This window comes from Anguilla rostrata, chromosome 15, assembly GCF_018555375.3.
Source record: "Anguilla rostrata isolate EN2019 chromosome 15, ASM1855537v3, whole genome shotgun sequence".
Taxonomy (NCBI): domain Eukaryota; kingdom Metazoa; phylum Chordata; class Actinopteri; order Anguilliformes; family Anguillidae; genus Anguilla; species Anguilla rostrata.
Genome location: NC_057947.1, coordinates 28,650,732 through 28,674,214, shown reverse-complemented (window position 1 = coordinate 28,674,214; position 23,483 = coordinate 28,650,732). Strand labels below are relative to the sequence as shown.

General features: G+C 47.2%; 1 protein-coding gene and 1 long non-coding RNA gene across 2 annotated transcripts in view; one reads left to right on the top strand and one right to left on the bottom strand.

Annotated features, from left to right (window-relative positions):
- The window catches only part of dmd (dystrophin), a 192,242-nt gene that overhangs the window by 62,121 nt on the left and 106,638 nt on the right, over window positions 1-23,483 (bottom strand). The window contains exons 40-47 of the mRNA XM_064311559.1: window positions 23,169-23,290; window positions 21,796-21,930; window positions 20,700-20,852; window positions 17,736-17,912; window positions 12,144-12,263; window positions 11,804-11,976; window positions 10,816-10,951; window positions 867-1,042 (exon numbers count right to left, since the gene is read on the bottom strand). Coding sequence (XP_064167629.1) covers window positions 867-1,042; window positions 10,816-10,951; window positions 11,804-11,976; window positions 12,144-12,263; window positions 17,736-17,912; window positions 20,700-20,852; window positions 21,796-21,930; window positions 23,169-23,290 — 1,192 coding nt within the window. The remainder of the gene's footprint in view (window positions 1-866; window positions 1,043-10,815; window positions 10,952-11,803; window positions 11,977-12,143; window positions 12,264-17,735; window positions 17,913-20,699; window positions 20,853-21,795; window positions 21,931-23,168; window positions 23,291-23,483) is intronic.
- LOC135240770 (uncharacterized) lies at window positions 19,592-20,047 on the top strand. The gene is made up of 3 exons (XR_010325782.1): window positions 19,592-19,721; window positions 19,836-19,921; window positions 19,974-20,047. It is a non-coding gene; the product is annotated as an uncharacterized LOC135240770 (long non-coding RNA).

Genomic DNA, 23,483 nt, shown 5'->3' with positions numbered 1-23,483 from the left:
CAGGGACTCAGCGCGAGGCTACGTACGCTAGGCTATGTACGCAGGGCGCCAGAGCGCACGCTGAGTGCTTTATAGCCCCGGCTGAGCCGCCGCCACACACATCACAGTCCCGCAGAACAGACGCAAGGGCAGCTTCGCTAGAGCACTGCTGGGCTCACGGCCACAGATACCACACAGTAGACGCACAGGTACACAGTCTAAGCACAGTCTAACACAAATACAGCACAGACTCGTGGAATTTGGAATTCGTACAGTACCTCGGACGCACAGTATTCCTGAAGTACACAGAAAAGGATTGCCTCAGTGCAGTCCAACACACACAGTACTCACATCACACACACACACACAGTACTCACACATCTCACACACACACACACACACACACACACACACACACACACACACACACACACAGACTGCCTCAGTACATTACAGTACAGTGCTCACACAAGGCACATACTGACTGCCTCACTGCAGAACTCTAAGGCAGTACTCACACATCTCACACACACACACACACACACACACACACACACACACAGACTGCCTCAGTACATTACAGTACAGTGCTCACACAAGGCACATACTGACTGCCTCACTGCAGAACTCTAAGGCAGTACTCACACATCACACACACACACACACACACACACACACACAGACTGCCTCAGTACATTACAGTACAGTGCTCACACAAGGCACATATAGCATTGCAGTGAGGCAGTCAGTAAGACAGTACTCACACAGACTGCCTCACTGCAGAACTCTAAGGCAGTACTCACACACACACACACACACACACACACTCCAAACAGTACCCCCCCGACACACAGCACAGTGACGCGAGCGCACAGGCCGTTCCGCACCTCCTCTTCCTCTCCGCCAGCCGTCCGCGCACGTCCTCCCAGCGCTTGTTGAGCGCGCTCAGCTGCTCCCTGATCCGGAGGCCGTCGTCCGGCCGGCTCTGCTGAATGATCTCCTCGCCGGCGGCGTTGAGGCTCGCCACCGCGCCCTCCTGAGCCCCCACGGCGTCCTCCAGCTCCTGCGGGGATCGGCACGCCGCAGGTCAAAGGTCACGCCGCCGCGGCGGAGCCAGCAGGGCTCGCAGACATTAAATATTTAACGTGTTGCTCCTCACTTTTGTGATCGCACATACTGTGGACGGCTAAAATATCTCTTTATGCTTTAACCGTGACCCAGAATGCACAAGCACTCCACCCCTCACCTAAATCCGGAGATACATATCTTCACCCCTTCTTTTTCCCTGTGGATTACGGCAAGCTGCATTTAAATATGGTGTTGCAGCAATTCATTCGTTAATAAGTGATCTGTTTATTAAACTCCTAAATCTGAAGTAGAGGAAAAGCATGAAAAATCAGCAGTCCAAGTTTGTTTGGCCAGGATACTCGGGGGGGAAAGAAACATGACCCCCTCAGCTGAGAAACTGGCCTCTCCTGAACTGTGCGGTGAGACACTATTTTTCGGTGGAAGTTGCCCTTTAAGTCCCGACTCGGCTGGACTTGCTCAGATTTTGGCTGGACTGCTCCCCTCCGTGACCCAAAAAAAGGCCGAGGCGTGCCCCCCCCCCCCCCAGCACTCTGAGACAGCGGCGTTAAAACTGGGGCTCTTCGGCCTCCCCGCAGGCAACACGGAACAATGGCCTTCCCAAAATACCGATGCCCGCGCGGCGTTCAACCCGCTCGCACGCGGTCGCGCCGCGGTCCCAGAGCGGGCCCGGAACGCCGAGTTCCACAGGCCTGTGTGCTCTGATAGCAGAGAGGCGACTCTGTTCCTGGACGGGGCCGTTTTTTTTGGGGGAGGGGGGGCTGATCAGCTCTCTAAGGATGTGGTATTCATGGGCGTGACGCAGAGCAGGTGCTCCCTTCAAAGACAAGCTGCTCCAAAGCCCGAGGAGCCCTTTCATCTGTCCGTCCGTCACGCGGCGCTGCATGGGACCTGACAGAGCGCGCTCAGAGCTGCCCCGTCCCGGCCGGACAGCAGCCTGCGTCTGCGTGACACCTGTCCACCTGCGCAGCTGTGCACCGCAGCAGGACCACAACACCTGTAAGTGGACCGGACAGCAGCCAGCTGACCGTGTTTACTGGCTTACCCTGTGTGCGTGTGTGTGTGTGTGTGTGTGAGTGTGTGTGTGTGTGTGTGTGTGTGTGTGAGAGTGAGTGTGTGTGAGAGTGAGTGTGTTGTGTGTGTGTGCGTGTGTGTATGTGTGTGCGCGAGTGTCTGTGCATCTGAGTGTGCGCCTGTGTGTGTATCCATGTGTGCATGCGTGTGTCTGAGTATCTGTGTGTGTGTGTGTGTCTGTGTGTGTGGTAGGACTTTGTAGCCGGGGGTAAATAAGCAGTGAAGATAGTCTGGCTGAAGACTTTGATGTCCTTATTGCTAACAGTGCAGTTGGGGATTGTGACAGTCAGACACTGTGCTGTTATTAGATCAGGGGGAAATGGCTTTAATGTGGAAGAGAGGGAGGACAGATCAAGGACACATAGGAGCAGCTACACAGGAGCACTGCTGTGGAGTAGAGAGCTGCAGAACTGCAGGTCTACAGAGCTGCAGGGTTACAGAGCTGCAGAACTGCAGGGGTACAGAGCTGCAGGGTTACAGAGCTGCAGAACTGCAGGACAGGCAAGGAGTGCAAGCAGGCAGGTGAGCTGCAGAACTGCAGGGTTACAAAGCTGCAGAACTACAGGGGTACAGAACTACAGGGGTACAGAGCTACAGGAGTGCAGAGCTGCAGGAGTACAGAGCTGGAGAACTGCAGGACTACACAGCTACAGAGCTGCAGGGTTACAAAGCTGCAGGGATAGAGAGCTGCACTGTTGCAGAGAGCTGTGACATCATTAGAGAACAGGATAGATCACATAAATGACACCAATTGTGAATTATTTCTTTAACCGTTTGCATTCAGTCATAGCAGAAGTCAAAGCTTCTTCTGAAACTACACATTCCAAACCACCATTTCCAGCATGGATGAGAGAAACGCTATTGAACTGGGGAAGCCAGTTCTCAGCGATGGTTTCAGCATCACCGCAACCCCTGTGGTACACTGACTGGGGCAGGGCGAAGGCATTTGATTGATGAACTAAAAGCACATTACTGTAATTCCATCTGCAAAAAATGCCCTTCAACAGACTGAGGAGAAGCTGCTGCTAATCTGACACAGAGGGTGTGCAGGAATATTGTTGCTATGGAGATAGAGAGAGTGCCCGCCCTCAGAAGGAATTCTGTTCCACTATGCCCTGCTTGTGCAAAAACTACATGTTCCACTATGCCATTCTTGTGCAAAAACTACATGTTCCACTATGCTCTACTTCTGCAAAAACTGCACTTAGCATCTTGCCTGCAGAAAACCATTAACACAGATCTGGTATAGAATTGAACCAAAATGGTGGATGGACACTGTTTGGGAATTCTTTGCAGTGAAAAACCTAAATATCCTATGACTCAAGGAGGAGTTCTACAGAAAAGGGGACAAATGGATATCTTGTGCTAAAGCAAAAGAGGACACCATCACTTTAATATAATTTTGAAGATTTGTACTGTTAGATATGAGTAAACTCAGTACCCCGAGAGTTGTTCTCTATCCCTTGTTTCCCCTCCTCTTTTCCCCCGCCTTTTTTTGTTCACATTTTCCATGTAAAAATAAAGAAAATCCAATAAAAGCAGCGTGTGAAATTTACACAGCAGAGATGGGCTAAGACAGCAGAGAGGAGCTGGGGGAAGCCATATTCACCCCCCCACCCCCCCCAACCTCACACCCTCCCATACCGCAGGAGAAATATGTCACTCACATTAAACAAACCGTCAGAGCACCCGTTCAATTCTGGAATTTAATATTCCGGCCACTCGGGTATGGAACAAGGCAAGAGAAATTTTCTTTCCCCAGCTTCGCGTTGATTAGAAAGCTCTTCCGTTTTCCCGCTACAGAGATACGCGTCCCTGGCGTAGTTTCCCACACTGATCGACGTGTAAAGGCCGGTCGGAATCTCAGCGTTCCGGCGTGATGGGACTATACATTCCAGCCGAGGCAATCAGCTCAGTGAAGGTTGACTGCTGAATTCTGCTGGAGAACGGGACCTCCGAAGTCTTCCCAACTGCACCCTCCTGTCTCGTAATTGAAAAGATCCTTTTTTCAAATTTTTTTACAGGGGTATAGCTCAATAATAAGAGGGAGCGATCACATTTTTTTCTCCCATTTTAGTCTCCCGGTTTAATTGTATTCATAGGCTGGCCCCATTGCTTTATCGGTGAGGGAGAACGAGTCCTCTGTGCCGGATACACACCACGCCGCAGATCAGCTGCACAGCCACTGGGCTGGGGGGGCTACACCTGCCATGCAGCTGGTGGGGATACACCCAGTCAACAGCAGCACCCGCTAACCAGCGCAGCCACTGGGCTGGGGACCACACCTGTGTCACGCAGCTGGAGCAGCCGACTGCAGGCATCCAATCAACAGCAGCGCCTGTTAACCAGCGCAGGCATCCACTCAACAGCAGCACCTGCTAACCAGCGCAGACATCCAATCAACAGCAGCGCCCGCTAACCAGCGCAGGCATCCAATCAACAGCAGCGCCTGCTAACCAGCGCAGACATCCAATCAACAGCAGCGCCTGCTAACCAGCGCAGGCATCCAATCAACAGCAGCACCTGCTAACCAGCGCAGGCATCCAATCAACAGCAGCACCCGCGAACCAGCACAGCCGCTGGGCTGGATAACCAGTCACGAGCTGAGCAGCTGACTGCAGGCATCCAATCAGCAGCAGCGCCCGCTAACCGGCGAGAAAGCCGGGAAGCAGGGCATGCCCCGAGGACTAAAACCCCCCCTCCCTGGACAGGGCTCCCAGCCAATGAGGCAGCAGCGCCTCAGCTGGGCGTGACACCTGGGAGGCCCCTTAAAGGGAGTGATCTTATCTGCGCTCCGCTCACGCTGCCTGAATGCTAATTGGGCATCGTTAGCCGCGCTTACGTCAGTTAGCCGCGGGCGGAGAGTTAACCCGCGATTAGAGCGTGGCCAACCGTCTTCGAGTGTTTTTAAAACGCGACGAGGAAGCCTGGAACTGCAGCCTGAAAGCACTGCAGGTCAGGAACCAGAGTGAAACAACAGCGAGAGAAACCGAGCAGTCACGTCTCCGGAAAGGGTCAAAATGACCAGCGTTTCAACTAAGGGAAAAATCGGCTCTGAAATGAAGATCAAAAGGAACATAAACTCAGAAGTCATAGCAACAAGGGAAGGGGAAGAGAGAGGGGGAGAGAGAGAGGTGGGGAGAAAGAGAGAGAGAGAAAGGGGTGGGAGGAGAAGAGAGAGGGAGAGAGAGAGAGAATGAGGTGGGGGGAGAGAGAGAGAGAGATAGAGAGAGATGAGGAGAGGTGTTTCAGCAGATTTTTGCCTGTGCGCCTACATGTATGGGGGGAGTGTCAGTTATAATCGGCCACAGGGAGACATGGACATCGAACAAAATTGTGTTTACAGACGACTTCTGTGCGGATGAAAAATGGCTCCATCTGCTGGCTCCAGAGGCACTAAATTAGCAGTAAATCATCACCAGTCAGCCCAGGCATCTCCCTCATGACTGCGGATAGTTAGAGGAAGTGAAATCATTTTTGGAAGACATTTTTTTATGGGGGGGGGAGGGGGTTTACAGCCTAATCTCTGGCTCTTGGAAACGGTGAACCGCAGAAATAAGATGGGGATTAGCAGAGAGAGCAGGGCACCATAACAAGCCCTGCCTGTGTGTAAACTGTAACCTTGAATGCTGGAATGCAATTGTGTTTTATCACAGTCCGGCCCAGACAGTCCAGCTGTACGCGCACGCCGGCGCTGGCTGCTCTTTAAACGTCCCCTTCTGTTTTATCGCTCTGACAGTATCCCGGTAACTTTACTGTACATTACGTTTCCCCCGCTGTCTGCTCAATTACTTCCCACGGAACAGCTCCGCTTAGTGTGTCACATGTTAGCCGCACTCACATATAAATAGGTTCAAGGCACAGGGGGAAAAACCCATGAAATGCTGTAATGGAAAATTGAGAACGCCTGATGGTCACACATGCCAGAACGAACAAACGAAGCAGGATATTCCGTTAAAAAGTCGCAAAGCCAGAACGGTCTCAGCGTGTGGCTTCCTAAGCGTAGGACGAGGCCCAGGGTCTGGAGAAAACATGGACCGTACCACCACGGACAAGCGGGACCTTCCGTAGGGCGAGGCGTAACTGGACGTGGTCTCTCCCGGGGAGGGCGGGGCAACCGCCTCCACCTCGTCTCTCAGTAACGACTCCTCTGGCTCACTTGCAACCTGAGCTGCAGCAGCTGCGCAGGCCTGCGGCACGAATGCGCAGCTCGGCTGCAGGACGGCACGAGAGGGAGAGAGAGAGAGAGAGAGAGGAACGGCTGCTGGGACACGTGTCCTGGGCCGCACACTTTTCACCGCACACGCGTGTTCAGCTGTCACGGAACGTGTGTGCTCAAGGACACCCTGCAGGGCCGCCGCAGTAGGGTAGGTAGGCGGACTCAACACTTTGAGGAGAGGGGGAAACCAGGGAACTAATTTACACAGCGGACAGAGGAGAATGCACAGAGATTAATAACTAAAGAATGCTGCAGCACGGCAAATTTCTCTGACCTTAGAGACCTATCATTAAATTTCAGGAATGTATTCCTGCAATCGCAGAACTAGGCATTATGCACAGTAGGCAGCATTATTAAGCCTCACCACCCCCCCCCCTCCATTGAAGGTCATAACCACACAGATCCACTCGGTTCAGTTCCATTTCTGCTCATGTCAAGCTCTATATGTGATGACACCAGTGCAAACAGTCTTATTAGCCTGCCAAGCCCTTCTCGGTTTTAACAGCTCCACAGAATGTGTGCTGACATATCGTACCACAGAGCACAGACACTGCTGCTGCTGCCTGAGGTCCAGGATCTATGTATAATCTTCTGATCTAAATATTGCCTCATTTAAACATGACAGAAACCAAATACAGAAACAAGCTTGACTTCCCTTCCCTGAAATGTGTAAGCATCCATATACCTATTGTGGCAGGATGACTGCAGTTTAATATCTCAGCAGTATGCTTTATAGCAGGGATACTCAAATCTGGCCCTCGAGGAAATTAGCACTGCTGGTTTTCATTCTTCCCCTCTAATCAGGACTGACTTAAACCCGAAACTACCAAGCGAGTTAAATCTCTGGTCAATCAGTGGCATTAATCGATCAATTAACTATCAGGTAGAAAAAAAAAACCCAGAAGTACTAATTGGCCTTGAAGGCCAGATTTGAATGTTCAAGATTTACACGGGGGTCCGTTCCGTGAGTTTCGATTAGGTTTGTCAAACCTAAGCGCGGCTCTGACGTGTTTCTGCCAATTATGCAGAGTCAGCTCAAAACCTCTTTGATCCCAGCCGGAGTCGAGGTCTCTGTCGCCTTTGAAGGGGACGAGCGTCAATAGCAACCGGGCAAGCAGCTGCTCGGAGACGTTCCGTACGCACCAAAGACCCGCCGCCTTCTACCCCTGCGGACGATGCCATATGCCGCAGCTTTCAGTCGCTGGCTGTCAGTGGCACGTCACGTGACTTGAGCAAGCCTTTGAAATACCCAGCATGCACTTCAGATGTTGGGACAGGTGGTTCGCCGCAAAATAGCCCTCACGTTATCAAGAACTCCGTGTGCCAGTGGCTAGAATCGTTTAATTAAAGGACCATTTAAATGTAAATCTGGAAAAAAAAGTTTTTTTTTGTAGTGCTGCACGACAGTATGGGTTTAATTAAGCATTCATTTTCAATATAAATCACTGGATAACCTTAGGTATTCATTAGCCCAGATATTAGAGAGGTAATTTATTGCTGTACTGAAGACTTAGCGGACTGCCACAGTAGTAGGACTGACACATGCAGCACCAAAAATGAAGGAAATAACAGTAGTACAGAAACTTTACTGGCAACAAACATATTTATCCAGCCTGACGTATGCAAACACAGAAGTGCAAAGATCAGGGAGCTAAGCGCAGTAATTCTAGAAAGGATAGTCCTGACTCCTGAGAGAGAGAGAGAAAGAGAGAGAGAGAGAGAAAGCATGAGCGAGTGGGGGAGAGAGAGAGAGAGAGACAGAGAATGAGTGCAACAGCCCCACTGAACATTAAACCGAGTTAAAAATCTACCTAAATGAGCATTAGGCTATATCATCAGCAACAGCACAGGCTTCCACAACAAACAAACCTAGAGCCCTAATCAGGTGTTGGGGCTAGGTAAAGGTGAGAGAGGTATGAAAAAAAAAAAAAAAATGCATATTTAAAAATTGGCCGGAGCAGTCACATGATCATCGTCTGCACGCGGACACCTCCCGCCAGGGCTGCTAGCAGCTTACCTGCACTTCACTGGCACGAGCTACTGCTGTTAAAATGCCAAAGCTGATTATGAAATGCTGTTTTGACCTGGTACTTATGTCAGGCGTTCGGCCAACTTCGTGTGCCCTTAAGAGTTTTTGTTAGTGCTTTAGGTCTCTCTTCATAAATCTGCAGTGATTTGACAGCGACTCCACAAGCACAATCGGGGATTCCAAATTGTCCCTCGCACTTCTCGTTCCTTTTTTAACCCGAGAGCACATTTTACAAGAGGCTGATTTATGACTCTCTCAGGTCTCTTTTTGAGAACATTCTTATATTTCTTGCTCTTTTTAAAAGTTTTAACTTTAACCAAGCTCACCTTAAGTCTTGGGATGTATATATGCTGTATTTTTAAAATAAGGACCTTAAATCTACTTCCCATTCACAGATCCACCATCTGATGGCTGTATGCATTTATTATTATTTATTTTTTTAAAACAATATTTATTGCTTTTTTTTTTTTGCATCCGAGGTTGTCCTCCAAAAACACATGGCATCACCAGCTGCTTCTTTTCACACCACGGACAAGAGCTGAGCTCTCACAGAGTGGAGTCACAGGAAGACCTTTCATACGTGGCTTTAGCGTGCAGTCCATGGGCGTCTGATCGACCAGCAGGGGTCGCTAGAGAGCGAGGAAATGCATAACCATAACCATGCGTGTCACCGCTATGGAGCTACCAGCCACGGCTGATCCCTGCACTGCAGTGTGGTGCTTTAACCGAATGAGACGCACAGAAGCCTTGTGCTGTACACATTTAATATTGCACAGGTTATCTATGATCTTGCTAAAAATGTGTCTTCCAAAGTGGGAAAACCTAGACCTAAATGACTTTGTTAAACGCCTTACTGTAGATGTGACCATAATATGGTCATTTGCTCCTTTTATTCATGCTACAGACAGTACACTTCCATTCATTTCAAGAATTCCCCTTTTCTCTGAGGAAATCAGCGTCTTGCCCAGTGCATGCTGGGATAGGCTCCCCACGACACTGCCCAGGGTAAGCGGGTAGATAATGGATGGATGGATTATATCAAAGCAAATTTGATTTTTTTTTTTTTATTGAAATTTGATTTTCCTTGCCGTCATATGGATTTATGTGAAAGCCATTTAGTTAACTTAAAAATGTAAATAATTAAAAAATTAAATTTTAAACATGCAGGTGAAAAACCTTTGGTAATTTCCAGACAGAAAATTTTTAAACTTAAAAATAACTTTCATGCCTCAGTTTTAGGTAAGTCATAAGCTATGTTTTAAAAACTATTCATACCAAATATCTGGGTAGCAACTTTTTTGAAATCATATGATTATGCAAAACCTTTCAATTTTTTTTTTCTTCTCAATTTACCATCGTACCCTGGTGACCAACATTTCAATGATAAGGGCCTCTCCTTTCTCTAATTTCTCTCTTCAATTTCATCCAGATATTCAGAGATAAACATGTCCTAATATGATACCAACCGTTGCGTAAGATTTACTTGAGGGGATGAAAAATGCAAACAAGAAAATCTCCCGTTACTGAGAATATCTGATTACCAGAATCACTTGCTAACTGTGGAGAGTGTGGAAAATTGAAAATTCCTCCTTAAATCCTCTGATGGAAACAACCAACTGAAGCAGTCTTGCATTTTCAGTAGAGTGGGGACTTAAACTTTAATCTAAGATATAATAAATGCAAATGATCACAACATCGTTGGTTATTAACACCAGAGAGCCACTGCCAACCTTTTCAAAAGAGCAGGGGAGAAATGGCTGCGGAGTTCAAGAGAGGCAAACAGGAAAATATCCATGTCGTCTTTGAGTGCGTGCTTACGGTACATAATGCCTGATATGATATTGTCCTTTTCAGTTAAATGTCCTTTTCATTTTCCTGTCAGTCATGCCCATACTGAGCATTGCCCAGTACGAGGACCAAAACCAAAATAAGCCATCGTGACTTTATCGTGTATCATTTCCTCAATAATAATTTCACTGTGTATGTGATTCTTGCCGAAGGGCCACCTGCCCCATGTATATATTAAAATAGGGCAAATAAAACCAATCAATCAATCAATTAGGTGGTGGAGTGCAGCCACAGCCCCAGACACAGAAACAAAAACAGAAACAGGCATGATGAAGACAGCTACACCATCAGCAGAGGTGGACAGTCCAGGGGTGAGAAAGCAAAAGTACTGCCCAGTATTTCTCTCACCACTGAACTCAGCCAGTTGATTTCACTAAGTAGTTCTACCTCCTGGCTGAAGAATTGTGCCAATTAGCAAATCCAGATGACTGGATCAAAATACTGGGGAGGATTTTTTTTTTTTACTTTCAGAACCTGGATGTTCCACCTCTGGCCATGGGGGGGAATCAAACAGTTATTTTTTGTTATCGCGCGGCGAGGCCTGGGGATGCCCGGGCACAGAAGAGCGTATCTCCGCTACCTTCAGACGCTCTCTGGCGCGGACGGGGTCCTGCTCGGCCTGCTCCAGGGTCTGCTCCGCGCCACCGAGCCACTTCGTCAGCGCCTTCGAGTCTGCGCTGAACTTGCGCCACTTCCCCTGGGACAGCTCAAAGCGCCTGGAACAGAAACAGAGAGAGAGAAAATCAGGACATCGCTGAATGTGCATCTTGCAGCTGTAAACTCCAACACCCCGGGCGGTGCTGACATGCCTCAGCCATAGCTTTGGCTGTGGCAGACCAGTTCTGCTTTATGACTGCACAGCTGAGGCAGACTGGTTCTGCTTTATAACTGCACAGCTGAGGCAGACCTGTTCTCCTCTCTCTCTGCACAGCTGAAGCAGACTGGTTCTCCTTTATAACTGCACAGCTGAGGCAGACCTGTTCTCCTCTCTCTCTGCACAGCTGAAGCAGACTGGTTCTCCTTTATAACTGCACAGCTGAGACAGACCTGTTCTCCTTTATTACTGCACAGCTGAAGCAGACCTGTTCTCCTCTCTCTCTGCACAGCTGAGGCAGACCTGCTCTCCTTCCTCACAGCACAGCTGAGGTAGAATTGAGCTCTCCTGGCCTATACATCATCCCTGATCTATACAATGCTGACAATTCAGATTCCTGGCTCCTTTCTGCCCTCTGAAAAGGCTTTTACTGACTGACGGGAACATTGATTTTCTCTGTTACTCTCTGATCTCTAGAGAGTGATCGCTTTCATATCACACAATAAAATCACATCCAAGGGCTCACATTAAGCAATCATATACAGGGGACAAGGGGGAAAAACAGTGATTTTAAATGAAAATCGGTTTTGACAGACTGAACAACACTCTTGGGGTTTCTAGGTTTGTTCTGATTGTGTCTTTGTAGTCATTTTTAATATTTTATTTCTACATAACAAGCTGTTACCTATTCATTATAATCAGGATGATGAATAATTGTTGCTTGTGTGCCTGTTGTGTGCTGTGCCGTACTTACGCTTGGCGGTCACGGTACAGCTTGTTAACTTTCTCCCAGTTTGTGCTGAGGAGCAACAGAGTTTCCTGGACATGTTGGATTTCTTGGGGAGTTGCAGAGTGGAGAACATCGCCCTTCCTCGCTTGAGCGCCCTCTACTGGAGGCTGCAGCTTCTCCAGTCTCACCTTCACATCCTACAGCACAGACACACAGTTTGGAACTGGTACCTGAACCGACAAATATCGCCATATGCAGGCACTTGCACACACGCACACAGACAGGCACACTTGGACACACATAGACACACACACACACGCACACGCATGCACACGCATGCATGCAGACACACACACACACACACCTGTAGGCACTGTTCCTGTTTGGGCAGGTCGTAGTACACTGCCCAGTACTCAGGGGAGTTCAGCAGGAACTCTGTCTCAGCAATGGACTTCAGTAGGTCTCGCAGGTCATTTAAGTAGGCCTTGAACAAACAAAAAGCACATTTTAGCCAGAAGGATTTACGCAAGGCCCACCCATGTGGAAAACATAGTTTGCTAAAGTGTACTCAAAGTAAAAGTGTATGTAGCTACACTTCAAGTATGCTCAAGTATACTGTGTTTTTTTCCCCACATGGGCACCCCACATATACAATATCGCCTAGGAATAGAACTACAACTCCCTTCAAAACCAAGAATAGCAATAACCCAAAACCTAACCACAATTTACCCACAAACATGACCATAACACAAACCTCGACGACATGTTTAAGCCCCATCCTCCATATCTTGTTCCCAAATGAATCCAAAAATAACCATAACGCCAACGCCAATCTACACTAAACATACGGTTCAGCCAGTAAGAACACAAGGCAATGAAACACAGTGGAGCTGCCCCTTTCAGGATCTAACAGAGGCTTCCCCATTTATATTCCTATAACATATGCTTAACTTACTTATATTACAGCATATAAAAGCTAAAAAATAACCTTTTATGGAAATGAGTGGTGAAGTGTAATTCACCACAGGTAGTATTACTTACTGTTTAATCCACAGAGCTTTAAAATGGCAATACTTATTTGCTAAAGACATTATACCTCAGGAGGGATTTTAGTATTGATGTGAAAATTCTATGAATATATATCATTTAAAAAATTTGTTAGTATTTTCAAACATGTTAGATTCACATTCAGGCATTAAGCAGCTGCTCTCATAAAGATGGAACTTACACAATGTATTGTTAAAAAAAACACAATGAATGAATTTACATAGCTGGTTAACCTTGGTAATATTTAACAATACATTGATAATGTTATATTTAAAATGCCTCAAAGATCTTCTAGACATCAATATAACTAGTACAGGTCACTGTGACTTGGGTTTCATTGATAGGCATGCCCCATTAAAAAAATCACCTTGAATTCCAGATTGGCTTCAAATATTTCAAAAAGAATTGCTTTAGTAAATTTAAGACAATCTCAAAGTTGACAGCAGTTTCTAGCTTGAGGCAATACACAAAATGTCAAATGACAGATTTAATTAATGTGGTTTTCAAAACAACAAAACAATTGTTTTGATTCAATCAATCAGGTCAGAACGTTCCAGACAGACGGAACAGCTCCTTAATTTGGCAAACGTTCTCAACACTTGAAAAACAACTTTTATTTTAAAAGAACAGAGCACGAGGTCCTCGGTGCATTCACTCTGAAAACGTCATACAGCTGAATGTTGCTTACTTTTCAGTGCTGTTCCCCAAGGTTAGATACCCCAATGCAATGCAGACAGCCATATGGAAAAGTAATACATCTAAGTAAACTTGTGCAATATATGTAGTAAATGCACATATGCCTCGCAACATAATATTATATTGAAATATGTGAATGCATGACACAAATATGCAAATGCAGCCAATTGCGAATATTTCAATATATTTTGAGTATATATTTGAAATGTATGTAAATACATTACGTAAAAATATGTGCAACAAATGCATTGAAAAATATTAGTACATTTATTACAATACGTGAAGTTCCCATATATCATTTTCTGTATGGGTTGATATCCCCTCTTTTTCTAATTTACTTTCCCAATGGGCAGCCTTTAACAGGTCCCAGTGCAAACACCCTTTGGACCCATTTGGGTAAAAACGATTGGATTTGACAGCATGATTCCACTGTATTTCCTGCAATACTAAAGAGCACACATTCATTCGACGAACAACCGACCTACAAGAGGCCAGAGCTAGTCTCCAACTTTAATCTGCACATATATTTTCCTTTAGAATTTCAATCGAGTTTGGTAGACGGTTGGGGATAACCTCTTCTGAATATCAAACTAGCCTTCTGCAGGTAGGGATCTGGGAATTAACAATCCCTTGTAAACAAATACAAACACAGCAGAAGTTATTAGAAGTCGTCTGAATGAGGTATAGTATGTATGCATCATCATGTGAATGTCAAGGACACACGACTGAATGCTACAACATACACTGTAACAAAGAGATACATAGGTGCAATGCAGTGATATGTCATTATAAATTAAATTAGCGTTTTTACAGATTTTCCATTAAAGGTACTGATCACCTATTAGTATGCTTTGTAGGTAGAGGGGTCAAATTATTCTTTTGACATTTTTTAACAATAAAAAAAAAAGTTTATTTAGGGACACTAGAGCATATTTACAGTGACAGAACCTATTCAACATTATTTAACCCTGGGGAAGTAAGATTTTTGATAGCTCAACAGCGCACTGCTTTTGAAAATGTCTTTGAATGAACACAGCTGGACTCCGGTAGCATGCCAATACAGCCCATCGCTACCATGGCTTAGCCGGCTTGCTAGCTAAGGTCATACATCGCGCTCAGTCTCATGGTTTACTTTGTGCTCTTTAATCAGGAAGGTGCCTTGCAAAAAAAAAAAAAGCGGCATATAAAGTAAGTTCATTTTTCAGTACAAGCAAAGTTTATTTTTCAAGGCAAGCAAAACCAACAGCAAATGTTACAGCAAGTATTCATACTGCATGCTTTCAAGTTTTGTAATGTGTGCTTCAGAATACAAATACACATGCTAATGTTCATTCAAAATCAGAATGCATATTCATCAGAAGGAACTATGAAATTAATGTGAAATTTAGTTCACGTTTAGTTAAATGTTTTGTTAGCAAGTGGAAGTCTTTTGCAGCACGTCATTTATTTCTGAAGCAGACGGCAGAGTCTGATTAACAAAAAGTTTTTTTCCCCTGAGACTTATTTTTTCAAATATAATTGCACATAAAATGAAACAAAATTCAGGTTTAGGTCTTTGGTCGAAGGTACAGTGCCATCAAACTGTTATCAAACAAGCCCCTGACCCATAATGGCTGTGGTACACTGGTACCCCAGTGTAAAAAAAACAATGCCAATTGGCCAACCCGTTTGAAACGGCTGAACTCGCCATGCCTTATAAAACCCAGCGTAGGCAGGTCCACAGGCCAGCAGAAATCACCAGTTTTGTTACAAAAAAGTAATTTGAAAACCAACTTAATAAATAAATCATTGTCAACTTCCACATTGACGATTACAGTTCTGTGCTGTGTGTCCAAGAATAGAACTGGCTCTATGTTAATGACGCTCAAATCTTTCCGAATGCAAGACTTGAGCCCATTCATCTCCAGGCTCGGGCACTTGGAAGACACTCCCTGGCATTCTGGAGAGAAAATTGTTAATACCGAAAGTTCATGCCGGAAAAATAGCTACCATAGGTACCTTCATTTCCTGCGGCCTTGCTGCAAGTGACACATTCAAGGGAGACAGTGAGCCGAGATAATGGCACTTCCTCTCCCCGTGGCCAATTAAAGGGGAGAGTTTCCCAAAAATGTATGTACCAGCAGGAAACCAAGTACCTCAGAGCCCTCTGCGCAAAAAAAAACCCAATCGCTTTCCCCAACCTAAGGCTTCCATTTTAACAGCCAATACCTTCCCGGGTTTTCGAGGACCCATGGGCAACACCGCACAGAGGCCTTTAGGGACCTGTCATCAGGTAATCATCAGGGAGGATGACTGACAGCACATGCAGGGGAGTAGAGGGTCAAAATAAAAGTTCATTTAAACAAATCAAATGACAGGCACGCCTAAGAGAGCGATTGGAAAGTTTGGGACGACTGACTGTAATGGGAGCTCATTAATACAGATGCTGGCCCATGAAAAACAGGAGGATATTTTTGTATTGGAAAAAAGCATGTATTCAGACTCTTATTTTGGAACAGTGACTGCTTTCAGTGGGAAGATACTTATTGAATATTATATTCTGAAGAACAGTGTCAAATTCCAAATAATGTCAGCAAAGCACAGAAAACTCCTTCTGTAGCTTGCAGTATGCACAGTTAATATTCAAAATTGAGAAGGGCGATGAGGAAGAAGATAAATCAACAACATCAATCCTTTACTGTAGATGTTTTCTTTTCATTTTAGATCTACGGTAAAGGTATCATTCTGTTTTCTAATTTAGATCTATGGTTAAGGTAACATTAAGGAACCATTCTGTTTTCCAGTTTAGATCTGTGGTAAAGGTACCATTTAGCTGCTGTTCAGTTTTATAGTGCAGATCTATGGCAAAGGATTGATGTTAAATAAACCATTCCGACAAACAGTTCTTAAACACGATGTCATTGGTCTCTCACCAGCTTCGGAGAGAATGGAGCACGTATGTGCAGCGGAGTGAGGTTAATTTGCGAGCAGCGTGAAGGATGTTGTCAGTGACATCACTCCCCGAGACTTAAAAAGCAGCCGGTGGCTCCTTTGCGAAGGGTGTGTGTCTTTAGCTGAACGGGTTAACACGCTTTTTTTAGGAGTGCAGTTCAGCGTTGCAGGGCAATCCTGTTTTTTATGCTACTCTCACCATCTCCCCAATTTGGACTGCTGTGTCAATCTTTATTTTTTATTATTATTATTATTATTATTTTTTTAAATCAGCGCTCGTTCACGCAACCTCTGCTATCGGTTCGGGAGAGCGCGCACAGGCGCGTGCCCTCCTCCGACGCGTCTGACATCGCATGCTGCTTCTTATCACGCCGCCGTTCGCAAGTGCGTCTCGCACCTTCACGGGCAGACGCGTGGGCACGCGATCCACCAGCTGGGGCTGCCGGCGCGTGAAACGTCAATCATGAGTCATCCTGTGGGGCCGCCGGCCAATCGGGACTGGCAGATACCGGTCGGTTCGAGCCCCCCTTGCCAGATATCGCCCGGTACGCATACTCACAATGTGAGAAGCGGCTGGCATGGATTGACAGTTATTAATGATGTAGTTGAAAGGACACATCGCTGCAGTGAATAGACGGAAAGGAATTCATGTCATGGGTTCGAATCAATCATTCCGTGTTCTATCATTGGGCCTTGGCATTGAAAACAGGATTAAAGCAATATTTGTGGCTTTAACAGCATTTAGCAGCTTCCTTACTGATAAAGTATGGAACAACAGCCCATTCAAATGTACGACTGTGTGTGTGTGTGTGTGTGTGTTTGAGTGTGTGCAGGAGTTAGCGTGAAATATTTCCTAATTTAATATACAACAAGTATTTTCCAGTCAACCACAACAAAACGATTGGGGAAAAAAATGTGCTTCATCTCCCCCCCCAACATCTGCGTTCCCATGTAATTAGATGTTAGAGGTGTTAAGCGTCCGGTGGCGGTTGTTCCCATTGCAGTCAATCGTGCCAATAATGAATCACTCCAATCACTCTCAGGCGCACCCCTCAAACACCAGGTGAGCAGCATGCTTAACATGGAACGATGGCAGCGGCAAATCAATGAGGCAACGGAAACCAACAAGTCCTCCTGCTCCTCAATTCCAGAAAATTTGACTGATTGATCGATCGATTGATCGATTGACTGATTGATCTGAGACCTCAGGTCATGCCAGTGGTTAGTGGCACTGATTAATCAGCAGCTCCTTTGAGGCAGGGGGTGTGTTTGGGGGACTCACACTTTGTATGGAACGTCGGAAAGGAGCGAATTTGCCATCGACCACCTCCCAGCGTTTGTTGAGCTGGGTGAGGCGAGGCTCCACGAGCCGTGCAGCGCCCCCATCAGCCAACACCTGGGCTTGCACCCGCAACTCGCTCAGCTCCCCACTCTTCTGCTCCAGCTCCGAGCCAATCTCCTAGTGACCAAACCAAGCGCAGTCGCACAGGGGAGACCATCCACACGACCACACAGAGGGGAGACCATCCACATTCACACAGGGGAGACCATCCACATGACCACACCAGGGAAGACCATCCACATTCACACAGGGGAGACCATCCACATGACCACACCAGGGGAGACCATCCACATTCACACAGAGGAGACCATCCACACGACCACAACAGGGGAGACCATCCACACAACCACACCAGGGGAGACCAGCCACATACACACAGGGTAGACCATCCACACGACCACACCAGGGGAGACCATCCACAGTCAAACAGGAGAAACCATCCACATTCACACAGGGGAGACCATCCATACGACCACACCAGGGGAGACCATCCACATTCACACAGGGGAGACCATCCACACAACCACAACAGGGGAGACCGTCCACATGGCCACACCAGGGAAGACCATCCACATACACACAGGGGAGACCATCCACACGACCACAACAGGGGAGACCATCCACATTCACACAGGGGAGACCATCCACACGACCACAACAGGGGAGACCATCCACACAACCACACCAGGGGAGACCATCCACATACACACAGGGTAGACCATCCACACGACCACACCAGGGGAGACCATCCACAGTCAAACAGGAGAAACCATCCACATTCACACAGGGGAGACCATCCATATGGCCACAACCAGGGGAGACCATCCATACGGCCACGCCAGGGGAAACCATCCATATGGCCACACCAGGGGAGATCATCCATACACACACAGGGGAAACCAACCATACGAACATACCAGGGGAAACCATCCACATTCACATAAGGAAAACCATCCATATGACCACAGCGGGGGAAACCATCCATACGGCCACACCAGGGGAAACCACCCGCAGTTACACAGGGAGAGCACAGTCAAACCAGGGGAAACCACCCGCACAGTTACACAGGGAGAGCACAGTCAAACCAGGGGAAACCACCCGCACAGTTACACAGGGAGAGCACAGTCAAACCAGGGGAAACCACCCACACAGTTACACAGGGAGAGCACAGTCAAACCAGGGGAAACCACCCACACAGTTACACAGGGAGAGCACAGTCACGACAGGGGAAACCACCCACACAGTTACACAGGGAGAGCACAGTCACACAGGAAATGAAGAGAGAGAAAGGTGCGATCAGGGGGCACAAGCTGCCCACTTTATTATCATCACTGGTATCTTTACAGTGCTTACAGACTTTCACTGCTGTCTGAGAATGGGCTTTGGGGCAGCGTGTGTGTGTGTGTGTGTGTGCATGCGTGAATGTGTGCGTGTTTGTGTGCGTGTGTGTATGCATGCGTGTGCATATGTGTATGTTTGTGTGTGTGAGTGTGTGTGGGTCGGTGTGTGTGTGTGCGTGCATGCGTGTGTGTGTATAGGTGTATGTGTGTGTGTGTGTGTATATGTGTACGTTTATGTGTGTATTGAGCGGACCCATGGCTGCAGAGCACTGAAGCCCATCCCAGGGGTTTGGAGGGGCTCAGAGAGGGCGCTCTGGGACAGGACAGAAGAGTTTGACCTGGGAGCAGGAGGGGAAAGGAACTCTACACACGGCAGAGGAGCGTCAGGGAGCACAGTGCAGCCCCTCTGCCTGACTCAGCACAGAAAAGAAGCGGTGAAATGAGCAGTGACACAGAGGGAGAGATCACTGTGTGCACAGGTGTGTTTGTGCACAGGTGTGTGTTTGTACTGTGCACAGGTGTGTTTATGCACAGGTGGAATGTATTTTGCACAGGTGTTTATGCACAGGTATGCATTTGTGCACAGGTGTGTTTGTGCACAGGGGTGTGTTTGTATTGTGCACTGGTGTGTTTGTGCACAGGGGTGCGTTTGTACTGTGCACTGGTGTGTTTATGCACAGGTGGAATGTATTGTGCACAGGTGTTTATGCACAGGTGTGTGTTTGTGCACAGGTGTGTTTATGCACAAGTGGAATGTACTGTGCACAGATGTGTTTATGCACAGGTGTAATGTACTGTGCACAGGTGTGTTTATGCACAGATGTGTTTATGCACGGAGGGAGGTGTACTGTGCAGAGGTGCTTATAAACAGGTGTGTGTTTATGCATATGGGATATGCACTGTGCACAGGTGTGTGTTTGCAGAAGAGGGAACAGGTGTGACTGACAGGTGACACTCAAAAGGAGGGTCTCAACATGCACGACAGGCCTTCCGTTTAGCGAAATGTCATTGTGATCATCTGTAACAAAGATACACACAGTCAAATTATACCCACTCCAGTTCTCTACACACTAAAACTCGCTAATGCTATTCAGAAACCCTCCAGCTGTGCCTTTCTGTTTGCTTACTACTGAAATCTTTTGTAAGATAGTGTATGTGCATATGTAATTAGTATATAAATAAAAAATAGTATATAGTGCGTATGTGCACCTGTGTCTCTATGTGCTTGCATGTATGTGTACGCAATAGTCGAAGAAAACACATACTATACAAATATTTGTACGTATTTTTTTATTATTATTCAATTTTGGGTACTTTTTATGCGTTTGTATACATGGACTGACAAATTTATAATACCATTGACTGTGAGTGAGGGTGAGTGAGAGAGAACTGGGAAGACAGAGGGAGAGAGAGAGAGAGAGAGAGAGAGGCATACAGAGAGAGAGATAGAAATAGAAGAGAGAGAGGCAGAGAGAGGAAAGAGAGAGAGAGAGATAGACAGACAGAGAGATACTGTGAGAGACAGGACTCGTGTACATTGGTACAGGCACTCAGCGGGTCCTACCTTCACCCTCTGCTCCTTCGGGGGGTCTGGCAGTTCCGCCACGCTCCGCTCGATGTCGTCCAGCCACTGCAGCAGGTCGTCGGACTTGCGGCGGTACTGGTACCACTGCGGGGCGATCGCCAGGGCCTTCCTCTTCCGCAGGGCCCGCAGGTCCTACACACCGCGCGCCAGGACGGGGGGCGCACTGTGAGGCTCAAGCTTTAACCGAATTAACGGGCCCACGGGTCGGTCTATCCGAAAACACACCGCTACAAAACCTTATTTTATCAACATTCAGAAACATTACCTGAACAAAGCTGATCTTTGGCTTCACAGTACACTACTGGCTCTGTTTGTACCTTTACAGTTTTGTACTTGCTGTGTCTGTACCATACTGGCTGTGTCCGTACCTTTACAGTTTTGTACTTGCTGTGTCTGTACTCACGTTGTACTTGTTTTGAAACTTACAGTGTTGTACTTGCTGTGTCTGTACCTTTACAGTGTTGTACTTGCTCTGTCTGAACGTTCACAGTGTTGTACTTGCTGTGTCAGTACCTTTACAGTGTTGTACTTGCTGTGTTTTTACCTTCACCGTACTGTACTTGCTGTGTTTTTACCTTCAGTGTTGTACTTGCTGTGTTTGTACCTTTACAATGTTGTACTTGCTGTGTTTGTACCTTCACAGTGTTGTACTTGCTGTGTTTTTACTGTACTTGCTGTGTTTTTACCTTCACAGTGTTGTACTTGCTGTGTTTGTACTGTACTTGCTGTGTCTGTACCTTCAGTGTTGTACTTGCTGTGTCTGTACCTTCAGTGTTGTACTTGCTGTGTTTTTACCTTCACAGTGTTGTACTTGCTGTTTACTCACTGTTACTTGCTGTTGTACTTACTGTGTGTCTGTACCTTACAGTGTTGTACTTGCTGTGTTTTTACCTTCACAGTGTTGTACTTGCTGTGTTTGTACCGTACTTGCTGTGTTTTTACCTTCACAGTGTTGTACTTGCTGTGTTTGTACCATACTTGCTGTGTCTGTACCTTCACAGTGTTGTACTTGCAGTGTTTTTACCTTCACAGTGTTGTACTTGCTGTGTTTGTACTGTACTTGCTGTGTTTTTACCTTCACAGTGTTGTACTTGCTGTTCAGTTGGTCGTGTTTGATGCGGATCTCCTCTCGCTTCCCCTCGTCAGGCACCCTCTTCTGCAGGCTCTCCCCCTTCTCCAGGAGCTCCTTCACTGGCCCCTCATCGCAGTCCTGCAAAGGAGAAACAGGCTGGGAACTGAGACTCACCCGCTACGCGAGCCACACAGACGCTACGCCAGACACACATGCTCTACACGAGTCACACACCCACTACGCAAGTTACACACCTGCTACGGAAGTCACACACCCACTAACGCAAGTTACACACCTGCTACGGAGTCACCCATAGCATTACCTGCTAGCATTCATAACATTTCAGCGTTATCAGCGTAGTTCGTCACAAATCACTCTTAGCCAGGCACTACAGAGATCAGAACAAGCACAACAACCCGCATGACTGCCAGCAGCCCTGAGTAACACATGCACTTTTTTCAGCTGAGCGCTGCCCTATTAAAAATGCACAAGACTGCGAGACGAGTCTGCAGGGCAGCCATGTACAGGCCCCTCCCATGCCGACTGCGGCCTCATTCTCCACCGACACACCCTGAGCTGTGATCTCTTCCCCCCCGCCCGCCCCCCGCATCTTCCCATCTGAATAAAGCAGAAAAATATAAAGAATACGGAAAGACAGCGAACTACTCGTGCTTTAAAAAAAAAAAAGTGCAAAAGATCAAAAGATATTGTCTGAACATAACGGTTGAGATACGCCATGTTCTCTTCAGAGCACCTTTCCTGTGCTTAGTTTAATTAAGTACCTACAGTGGCTGATTAAGGGCTGGGAAATCAGGTGATTAAATTCCCTGTCATATCAACAGCTCCAGTCAGGTAATGAAGTTGTAATTATCAGGAGAAACCCGTGGATTAGCTCTGAGGCGTAGCACGCTATTTATTTGCTTCACGGAACCTCTAATCCTGGGCAAACCTCACGCTTCCCTTAGCCTGCGTGCTAATACACCAGCAAACAGCCGTCTCTTCAGGTAGCACAACATGCGAGCAGGAGACGAGCACCGAGCAGGCTATTTACCTTTTGAACGTCGTCCAGCTTTTCGTGAAGGACCACTGCCTACTGGCTACTGACCAGATTCCATCAATTTAGAGCAGCGTGCCCAGCGCAGAACACAGAGAAAGGTCACCTAATCAGGGGGAAATACCACCCCACTGGCCAAACTCATTACCGCTACAAAGGTGCACCGGTTTGTAATGGCTCCGCTCCAGCCTGGCTGGCTCTCGTTAGCCTGAACGGTACGCTAGTTAGCAGCCCGCCGTCCCGTTGCCGTGCAGAGGGGTTAAGGACGGTGCGAGTGCGTGAGTTGGGGGTGCAGGACGGGCGCACTCCCGGCAGAACTCACGCTCTCCTGCTGGAAGTCCTCCTCCTTCAGGTTCTCCCCCTGTTGCACCTCCTCCTCCAGGAGATCCAGCCAGATGCGAGCCTCGCTGTGGTACTGCTCCACCTCCCTGGCCGAAGCAGCGTCTGCCACGCACAACCAGATAACCGACATTACTGACACACACATGAAAATACACAACGACCACACACACACACGAACACATTCACATTCAACTCATACCACACACACACACACACACACACACACACACACACACAGAAAGCCACACATTACACATTCAACTCACCTCACACACACACACACACACACACACAC